This window comes from Telopea speciosissima, unplaced genomic scaffold (genome assembly GCF_018873765.1).
Source record: "Telopea speciosissima isolate NSW1024214 ecotype Mountain lineage unplaced genomic scaffold, Tspe_v1 Tspe_v1.0641, whole genome shotgun sequence".
Classification (NCBI taxonomy): Eukaryota; Viridiplantae; Streptophyta; class Magnoliopsida; order Proteales; family Proteaceae; genus Telopea; species Telopea speciosissima.
The window spans coordinates 9,099-19,670 of NW_025317977.1; the positions used below are offsets into that span (position 1 = coordinate 9,099).

At 43.0% G+C, this 10,572-nt stretch overlaps 3 protein-coding genes across 3 annotated transcripts; 2 read left to right on the forward strand and 1 right to left on the reverse strand.

Annotated features, from left to right (window-relative positions):
- Positions 1 to 385: 385 nt before the first annotated feature.
- Positions 386 to 868, reverse strand: LOC122648248. Its single transcript, XM_043841484.1, has one exon. The coding sequence runs from the start codon at positions 866 to 868 to the stop codon at positions 386 to 388; it is 483 nt and encodes a 160-aa protein (XP_043697419.1).
- Positions 869 to 2,620: 1,752 nt separating this feature from the next.
- Positions 2,621 to 2,998, forward strand: LOC122648249. The gene has a single exon (XM_043841485.1). The coding sequence runs from the start codon at positions 2,621 to 2,623 to the stop codon at positions 2,996 to 2,998; it is 378 nt and encodes a 125-aa protein (XP_043697420.1).
- Positions 2,999 to 5,389: 2,391 nt separating this feature from the next.
- LOC122648250 lies at positions 5,390 to 7,477 on the forward strand (the record flags this gene model as incomplete). The annotated part of the gene is made up of 3 exons (XM_043841486.1): positions 5,390 to 5,489; positions 6,392 to 7,035; positions 7,151 to 7,477. Coding segments are annotated over exons 1-3 (1,071 nt in total), but the record flags the coding sequence as incomplete, so codon positions are not given.
- Between the last annotated feature and the right edge of the window lie 3,095 nt (positions 7,478 to 10,572).

Here is a 10,572-nt window from a genome sequence, read left to right on the forward strand (position 1 = left end):
GTTAGACATGTTGGTATGAAGTTGAGGGTCCTAACCTTCGAATCGATACCTATTTTGGTATATGTTCGTTTTCGGTCCGAACAAGATCGGGCGGGTCGTTTGGGGTTATTTGGGGTCATATCTGGACTTTTTTGGGTTCGGGATTTTCTAAAAAGTGTCCCTCTCTCTTATTACACGTGTGGATGCAATGTTGAGGGTTTTGACCTTCGAATCGATACCTTTTTTTTTGATAGGTAAGTGTGATTGTATGAAGAAAGAGGAAAAAAATACAGAAGAAGGCAGCCCTTGTCCTCCCCCCTTAGACAGGCCTAAGAGGGGGAGGAGAGCCCCTAAAACAACCCGAGGACAGGCCCTCGATCGAAAAGCCTAAGGCCAGGCCAACAACTCAATGAGACAAGGTCCTTAAAAAAACTTTACCATCTGAATCATTCTTAACCAACTCCATCGGGTCCTGTGGGAAATCAAGTGGATAAAAAATTGCTTCCCCATCCCCCGTATCCATGGCTGCAATAAAGTCTGCTGGCTGGTTGAGCTCTCTCCAAACATGTTTGATCTCCTTACGCTGTAATTGCTGTAGTAGCGTAGCTATACGGTCCATCAAGATTTGCATGCTCCAAGGGCAGTCCACAGCCCCATTAAGAATATCTACTGCCAATTTGGAATCGGATCTGATGGAAACCCGAAGTAGGTTCCTTTGAATATAAAAAGTGACCCCCTTTAAAATTGCAAAGAGCTCCATGCCTAGAACAGAATTAATATCTCCCTTCCCCGCATACGCCATTATGGCAACACCTGCATCATCACGAATGATTCCACCATAGGAAGCTCTATCAGCTGTTAAGGACCCATCATAGTGAAGGACTGCCATGTGAGTAGGAGGTCTAAACCAAGCATAGGTTTTTCGAGTAATCACCTTTCAATCCACCCTAATCCCCCAATTATCAGCCAAGAACTGGTTCCTTGGGCTGTGGACAGCAGAAATGGGAAAGGCAGCACACTTAATGGCCACATCAAGACGAATTGCCTCTATAATCTGATCATGGGTTCTAACCTTGTTCTCAAACAGCCTTCGGTTTCTCTCCCACCAAATGTAATGCACAGTAGCACAAAAACCCAACTTGGGAACCAAATCCATCCTATCATTTGCACAACCAACACTCAAGAGCCAAGCAAGCACATTCTGGAGATTTGTAGGGCCTCCACCCCCTTGGGAGCAAAAAGAACTAATTTGACCCCAAATGCTAGTGGAAAAAGGGCAATTAAAGAAAAGATGCTCATGACTTTCAGTACCAGCCCAACACAAGATGCAATTCGGCCCAACCTGAATATTTCTTTTAATAAGCTGATCTTTGGTAGGTAGAGCTTCCATAAGGCATCTCCAAGTTGTGCAAGAATGCTTAGGGAAATTCTGAGTAAACCAAACAAATTTATGCCACCCTACTTTAGGGGAGGATCTTCTAACAGTGTCCCAGGCTGACTTAGTAGTAAATAAGCCATTAGGGGAATTCTTCCAAATAATAAGGTCATCCCTGCCTCTCAACATAGGAACTTGTTGCAAATCCCCCTAAGCACTAATAAGATCAAAAGACCCATGAGGAGTAGGATGCCAGGTGCCTTGTCTTATAATATCCGAAACCAGAGCCATACGATGAGAACCCGCATCGTATCTGATACGATCCCCAAAATTTTTGATTAAAACCCCTTGAGGATGCCACTTATCAAGCCATAGCCTTGTAGCATGGCTAGACCCAATAAAGTGGTGAACATGGGATTCAACCAAATCTCTATACTTGAGGACTTTACGCCAAACCCAAGAGCAATTTTGGGGAATTTTCACAGTCCAAATAGAGTCATTTTTTAAATAACGGGCATAAACCCACCTAACCCACAGGCTATCCTTTTTGGAAGCAATCCACCAGATTTGCTTAAGGATACCCGCAATATTCATTTCTGAAATTCTGCGGATACCTAAGCCACCCTCATCCTTAGGTTTGCAAATTCTATCCCAAGAAACATAATGTACCTTTCGTTCCAAGGAGGGGCCCGAAAGTATACATGGGTGGGGATTTTAAAAGAAATATTCAGGTTGGGCCGAATTGCATCTTGTGTTGGGTTGGTACTGAAAGTCATGAGCATCTTTTCTTTAATTGCCCTTTTTCCACTAGCATTTGGGGTCAAATTAGTTCTTTTTGCTCCCAAGGGGGTGGAGGCCCTACAAATCTCCAGAATGTGCTTGCTTGGCTCTTGAGTGTTGGTTGTGCAAATGATAGGATGGATTTGGTTCCCAAGTTGGGTTTTTGTGCTACTGTGCATTACATTTGGTGGGAGAGAAACCGAAGGCTGTTTGAGAACAAGGTTAGAACCCATGATCAGATTATAGAGGCAATTCGTCTTAATGTGGCCATTAAGTGTGCCTTTCCCATTTCTGCTGTCACTGCCCAAGGAACTAGTTCTTGGCTGATAATTGGGGATTAGGGTGGATTGGAAGGTGATTACTCAAAAAACCTGTGCTTGGTTTAGACCTCCTACTCACATGGCAGTCCTTCACTGTGATGGGTCCTTAACAGCTGATAGAGCTTCCTATGGTGGAATCATTCGTGATGATGCAGGTGTTGCCATAATGGCGTATGCGGGGAAGGGAGATATTAATTCTGTTCTAGGCATGGAGCTCTTTGCAATTTTAAAGGGGGTCACTTTTTGTATTCAAAGGACCCTACTTCGGGTTTCCATCAGATCTGATTCCAAATTGGCAGTAGATATTCTTAATGGGGCTGTGGACTGCCCTTGGAGCATGCAAATCTTGATGGACCGTATAGCTACGCTACTACAGCAATTACAGCGTAAGGAGATCAAACATGTTTGGAGAGAGCTCAACCAGCAAGCAGACTTTATTGCAGCCATGGATACGGGGGATGGGGAAGCAATTTTTTATCCACTTGATTTCCCACAGGACCTGGTGGAGTTGGTTAAGAATGATTCAGATGGTAAAGTTTTTTAAGGACCTTGTCTCATTGAGTTGTTGGCCTGGTCTTAGGCTTTTCGACCGAGGGCCTGTCCTCGGGTTGTTTTAGGGGCTCTCCTCCCCCTCTTAGGCCTGTCTAAGGGGGGAGGACAAGGGCTGCCTTCTGTATTTTTTTCCTCTTTCTTAATACAATCACACTTACCTATCAAAAAAAAATCCCAAACCCAAAAAAAGTACAGAAAATGCCCCCAAATAACCCCGAACGACCCACCCGGTTTGGTTTAAACAAAAAATGAACATATGTCAAAATAGGTATCAATTTGAAGGTCACGACCCTCAACATCATATCCACACGTCCAATAATAGATAATGACACTTTTTAGAAAATCCCAAACCCAAAAAAGTACAGAAACACCCCCAAATAACCCCAAACGACCAACCTGGTTTGGTATAAACCGAAAATAAACATATGCCAAAATAGGTATCGATTCAAAGATCGCAACTCTCAACATCGCATCCACACGTCTAATAAGAGATAAGGACACTTTTTAGAAAATTCCAAACTCAAAAAAGTACAAAAATGCCCCCAAATAACTCAAAACGACCAACCCGGTCTGATTTAAACAAAAAATGAACATATGTCGAAATAGGTATCGATTCGAAGGTCACGACCATCAACAGCGCATCCACACATCTAATAAGAGATAAGGACACTTTTTAGAAAATCCCAAACGCAAAAAAGTACTGAAATGCCCCCAAATAACCCCAAACGACCCACCCGGTCTGGTTTAAACCGAAAATGAACATATGTCAAAATAGGTATCGATTCGAAGGTCACGACCCTCAGCATTGCATCCACACATCTAATAAGAGATAACGACACTTTTTAGAAAATCCCAAACCCAAAAAAGTACAGAAATGCCCCCAAATAACCCCAAACAACCCACACGGTCTGGTTTAAACCGTAAACGAACATATGTCGAAATAGGTGTGGATTCGAAGGTCACAACTCTCAACATCGCTTTCGCACGTCTAATAAGAGATAAGGACACTTTTTAGAAAATCCCAAACCCAAAAAAGAACAAAAATGTCCAAATAACCCCAAACGACCCACCTGGTCTAGTTTAAACAAAAAATGAACAAATGTCGAAATAGGTATCGATTCGAAGGTCACGACCCTCAACATCATATCCACACGTCTAATAAGAGATAAGGACACTTTTTAGAAAATCCCAAATGTAAAAAAGTACTGAAATGACCTAAATAACCCCAAACGACCCACCCGGTCTGGTTTAGACTGAAAATGAACATATGTCAAAATAGGTATCGATTCGAAGGTCACGACCCTCAACATCACTTCCACATGTCTAATAAGAGATAAGGACACTTTTTAGAAAATTCCAAATCCAAAAAAGTATAGAAACGCCCCCAAATAACCCCAAATGACCCACCCGGTCTGGTTTAAACCGAAAATGAACATACGTAGTAATAGGTATCGATTCAAAGGTCACGACCCTCAACATCGCTTCCACACATCTAATAAGAGATAAGGACACTTTTTAGAGAATTCCAAAGCAAAAAAAGTATAGAAACGCCCCCAAAAACCCCCAAACGACCCACCCGATCTGGTTCGGACCTAAAATGAAAATATGTCAAAATAGGTATGAATTCGAAGGTCACGACCCTCAACATCGCTCCCACACGTCTAATAAGAGATAAAGAAAAATTTTAGAAAATCCCAAACCCAAAAAAGTACAGAAATGCCCCAAAATAACCCCAAACGACCCATCCGGTCCGGTTCGGACCGAAAATGAACATATGTCGAAATACGTATCGACTCAATGGTCACGACTCTCAACATCGCGTCCACACGTCTAATAAGAGATAAGGACACTTTTTACAAAATCTGAAACCCAAAAAAGTTTAGAATTTCAACGAAATTACCCAAAACGACCCACCCGATCTGGTTTAAACCAAAAATGAACATATGTCGAAATAGGTGTGAATCGAAGGTCACAACCTTCAACATCGCATCCACACATCTAATAAGTGATAATGACACTTTTTAGAAAATCCCAAACCCAGAAAAGTATAGAAATTCCCCCAAATAACCTCAAACGACCCCCCCGGTTTAGTTTAAACCGAAAATGAGCATATGTCAAAATAGGTATCGATTCAAGGAACCTCAAGGGGTTAGCGTAGCTGGCTTGGTGGGGGCTTGAGACTTTGGCTCAGGAACCGAGGTCTGGTGATAAAATCTTCTCCGCTGCATAATTTCTTGGGGCTACTCGCCTGAGTGATGAACAAAAATTGCTTGGTTTAGTCCACAGCCCAAAGAACTAGTTCTTGGCTGACAATTGGGGGATTACGGTGGATTGGAAGGTGATTACTCAAAAAACCTGTGCTTGGTTTAGGCCTCCTGCTCACATGGTAGCCCTTCACTGCGATGGGTCCTTAACGGCTGAAAGAGCTTCCTCTGGTGAGATTCTTCGTGATGATGCAGGTATTCTCATTATGGCGTTTGCGGGTAAGGGAGATGTCAATTCTGTCCTTGGCATGGAACACTTTGCAATTTTAAAGGGGGTCACTTTTTGTATTCAAAAGAATCTTCTTCGGGTTTCCATTAGATCCGATTCCAAATTGGTAGTAGATATTCTTAATGGGGTTGTGAGCTGCCCTTGGAATATGCAAACCTTGAGGGACCGTATAGTTTTGCTATTTGAGCAACTATAGCGAAAGGAAATCAGACATGTTTGGAGAGAGCTCAACCAGCCAGCAGATTTTGTTGCAGCCATGGTACTGGGGATGGGGTAGCTATCTTTTATCCACCCAATTTCCCACTGGAATTGGTGGAGTTGATTAGGGATGATTCAAATTGTAAACTCTATTTTAGGACCTTGCCTCATTGAGTTTTAAGCCTGATTTTAGGCTTTTCCACCAATGGCTTGTCCTCGGGTTGCTTAGGGGCCCCCTCCCCCTGTTAGGTCTGTCTATGGGGGGAGGGTAAGGGTTGCCTTCTTCTGTATTCTTTTCTTTTCTTAATACATACACACTTACCTATAAAAAAAAAAAAGGTATCAATTCAAGGGCAAGCTGGGAAGGTATGGGTCATTCAAATTCTGGTTCTATTTCTGTTTTGGGACGAACCATGGGGAGGGGGCCTAAGTTCCAGGCCCAATGGGTTCCCTCATAAACCTGAAAGAGTCCGGTGAGGCCAAGGGAGATGGACCTAGTAAGGGGGGAGTTGACAGTTCAAACCTTCATTCTAAATGAAGTGCTTAGTCTGGAATGTCAGAGGCATGAATGCCTCAACTAAACGGCTGGGGATTAAGAAGGTGTGCAAAGACCATCAGGCTAAATTGGTTTGTCTCCTGGAAACAAAAGTTAAGGTGGATCATTGTGGTGCTATTTTTGAAAATTTTATTCCAGATTGGAAGTTTGTGCATAATGGTGAGATTGATAATACAATTCGGATTTGGTTGGGCTGGGATCCGAGTTTTTTTAATGTTGAAGAAATTCAAAAAACTAAGCAGTTTATTCATGCCAAGGTGTCGGTTTTGGGAACTGCAGTCTCTTTCCTATGCACTGTAGTGTATGCTCTCAATACTGTGGCAGGCCGAAAGGATTTGTGGGAGGATGTGGGAAGTCTTGCTAGTGCTATTGCTACTCCATGGGCTGTCTTAGAGGATTTCAATGTGATTCAGAATCATAATGAGAAATTTGGTGGGGACCCTGTTCGGTTTGAGGCTATTGATGATTTCAAAACTTTTATTGAAGACTCTGGGTTGATTGATTTGAAGTGGAAAGGGGAAGCTATGACTTGGAATAACAGACAAAGTGGTGATGCTAGAATTTGTTGTAAGCTAGACAGGGTGATGGTAAATTTGGCTTGGATGGATGTCTTCAGAACTTCAGAGGCTACTTTTCACCCTCCTGGTCTCTTTGACCACTCTCCTGTAGTGGTGGCTGTGTTAGATGAGGCTAATTTCTGCCCTAAACCTTTTAGGTTTTTTGAAGCTTGGATTGGCAGAGTTGGGTTTGATGATATGGTTCGGAAGGGCTGGGAGCAGCCTGTTAGCTTGCAACTCAATCCCATTCTTAGGTTTGTTTCCCGGTTAAGGAATGTTAAAAAAGAGCTGAAAAAAGTGGAATAAAGAGTGCATTGGAGATGTTTTTGTTGCGGTAAAGGCTGCACAGGCTGAGTTGTACCAAACTCAATGCAATCTTAGGGACCACCCTGATGACCCGAATTTGGTTCTTTTGGAGACTCAAGCTAAGGTGAAGTTATGGGAAGCCTTGGCCATTGAAGAAAAGTTTTTGAAGGAGAAGTTTAGGGTGAAACATATTCAGCTGGGGGATGGTAATAATAGTTTCTTTCAGAAATCCATGATTTGTAGGCAGAATAGGAAGCATATTCTGGAGATTAAAGGGGAAGGAGGTGACATTGTTAAGGATCCTAGCCATATTAAAGATGAAGCTGTCTCTTTTTACAAGAAGTTGTTTGGATCTGATTCGGTGGATGGGGGCTGTTTTCCCAACTCGGTCCCCTTGCAGAATGGCTTGTCCCTCTCTCAACAGGGAAGTCTTATTGGTAGGGTGTCCAATAAGGAGATTATGGAGGTTGTGTTTGCTATGAAAAATTCCAAAGCTCCAGGTCCGGATGGGTTTGGGGCTGCTTTCTTCAAACATTCTTGGGATGTGGTTGGTGAAGATTTGACTTTGGCAGTGAAATGGTTCTTCAGTAAGTCTTGCCTCCCTAGTTTGATTAATGCTACTTTTATTAGTCTTATTCCTAAGACGGGGGATGTCTCTTCCTTTGCTGGTTATAGGCCCATAGCCCTTTGCAATCTTTTTTATAAGATCATCACAAAAATCTTATCTAATAGATTACAAGGAGTGGTTGGGCAGGTGGTGAGTGATTCCCAGTCTGCATTTATCAAGGGAAGGTCTATTGTGGACAATATCCTTGTCTGTCATGATGTGGTCTGTGGGATTGAGCAGAAAGGCACTAGCCCTACAACAGTTTTGAAGATTCACCTTCATAAAGCTTATGACTCCCTTAGTAGGAAATTCTTGTTTGAGATGATGGAAAGAAAGGGTTTCCCTCAGAAGTTCATTTTTCCATTTTATTAAATGGGAGTCCAGCTGGCTATTTCAAAGGGGGGAGGGGAATTCGGCAGGGGGACCCTATTTCTCCCTATTTGTTCACTATTGCAATAGAGGGGTTTTCAGCCTTGATGAGGAAGTTGGAGGTTGAGAGCAGGATCAGTCTTCTCCCCAGGTGCAAGAGTTCCCACCTCTCTCACCGTATCTTTGCAGATGATTTGATGATCTTTGTGAAGGCTACTACGGACTTTATTTCTGCCTGCTTGGGGGCCTTGGATGAGTTTCATACCTACTCTGGGTTGAAGCTCAACAGGGCTAAGTCCTCTATTATTATAGGGGGCCTTACCCACATGGCCAGACTGTAACTTTTGGAATTAACGAATTTTGTGGATACCAAGTTACCTATCCGGTATCTAGGTGTTCCACTCATCTCTCGAAAGCTGGCTTTTGCAGATTGCTCCTCTATTTTGGACCGTGTGCGGAGTAGGTTGATGGTTGGAAAGCGCATCTTTTATCTTTTGTAGGGCGGTTACAACTCTTAAGCTCTGTTCTTCAAGACTGCTACATTTATTGGTCAGGGATTTTTGGACTGCCTGGTGCTCTCAAGAGAAAGCTGGAATCCATCTTCTCAAATTTCCTTTGATCTGGCCCGTCTCTTGATCATAAGGTACATTATGTTTCTTGGGAGAAGATTTGCAAACCTAAGGCTGAAGGGGGCCTTGGTATTAGAAGAATTTCAGATATGAATACGGCGGGTATTCTTAAGAAAATTTGGTGGATTGCCTCCAAAAAGAACAGTCTTTGGGTTGGGTGGGTTTATACCCGCTATCTAAAAAATGACTCTATTTGGACCATGAAGATTCCCCAAAACTGCTCTTGGGTTTGGCGGAAAGTTCTCAAGTTTAGAGATTTGGTTGAGCCTCACATCCATCATATTATTGGGAATGGCCAATCTACTAGACTTTGGCTAGATAATTGGCATCCCAAAGGGGTTTTGATTGAAAGGTTTGGGGATCGGGTTCGGTATGATGCTGGTTCTACCCGGCTTGCCTTGGTATCGGACTTTATTCGAGGGGGTCTATGGTATTTGCTCCCCCAGGGCTCTTTTGATCTGATTACTATTTCCAGGGATCTCCCTAGTATTCCCAGTGTGAATGGGGAGGAGGATCTTATTGTTTGGAAGGAAACCCCTAATGGCCTCTTTACTACTAAGTCGGCTTGGGAACTTGTTAGAAGCAGTGCTACTAAGGTGGTTTGGCATAACCTTGTTTGGTTTCCTGGTTTTTTACCTAGGCATTCCTGTACTACTTGGAGATGTCTTTTGGGTAGGCTCCCTACAAAGGACCAACTTCTTAGAAGGAATATTGGAGTTGGGCAGAATTGCATCCTGTGTTGGCGGGGGGTTTGGAGAGCCATGCCCATCTATTTTTTTACTGTCCCTTTTCTAAGACCATTTGGGATAGGGTTAGTTCTAAGTGCTCTCAAAGTGGTAAAGGACCTGTTGACCTTTTTGACGTGGTTAATTGGCTCTCTCAAGTGGTTTGTGCTAATGACAAGTTAGATGTTATCCCCAAGTTGGCTTTCTGTGCGACGGTTTATCATGTTTGGTGGGAGAGAAATCAACGCCTCTTTAGTAATCAATCAAGGTCTTATGGTAAAATCCTTCAAGATATCAACTTTGATCTGGTCACTAAAGGCTCTCATTGTCTGATTTTGGCTGCCCATACCCCTAGAAATCAGTTTTTGGTTGACATGTGGGGGATCCAGGTGCGGTGGGTAGTCTTGGCCCCCAAAGCTTGTTCTTGGCCAAAACCCTACTCACTTGGTCACACTCCATTGTGATGGGTCCTTGAGTGGAGATAGAGCTTCTTATGGCGGTCTTATTCGTAATACCACAGGAGATCCGATCCTGGCTTATGTTGGGGAAGGTGTGGAGGCTTCGGTTCTTAGCATGGAGTTGTTTGTCATTCACAGGGGGGTGGCACTATGTTTAGAGAGGAATCTTCGACATGTTTCAATCAGATTTGATTCGAAGTTGGCAGTGGAGATTCTCACAGGTGGGTTCAGTTGCCCTTGGAATGTATATGTTTTGAAGAACCAGATCATCTCTAGTCTAAACCAGTTGACTAGCTATGAAATGAGGCATGTTTGGAGGGAATTGAACCAGCCGGCAGATTTTATTGCATCCATTAATTGTGGGGATGGGGAAGCTATTTTGTATCCTCCTGAGTTTCATGATGACCTGATGCAGCTGATCCTTGATGATGCTTCTGGTAAGGTGCAATTTAGGCCTCCGTGATTGGGTTGGGTGGCTTTTCCTCCGCCTTAGGTCTATCTAAGGGGTGGAAGAAGGCTACCTTCTATTGTATCTTTCTTTTCTTCTTCTATACAGACACAAGTTACCTATAATAAAAAAAACGTATCGATTCAAAGGTCACGACCCTCAATATTGCATCCACACGTCTAATAAGAGATAATGATACTTTTTAGAAAATCCAAACCCA

Bases quoted from the DNA above. Each gene is read 5' to 3' on its own strand.
- LOC122648248 (XM_043841484.1), bottom strand. From the start codon at position 868: ATGGCAGTCCTTCACTATGATGGGTCCTTAACAGCTGATAGAGCTTCC.
- LOC122648249 (XM_043841485.1), top strand. From the start codon at position 2,621: ATGGCGTATGCGGGGAAGGGAGATATTAATTCTGTTCTAGGCATGGAG.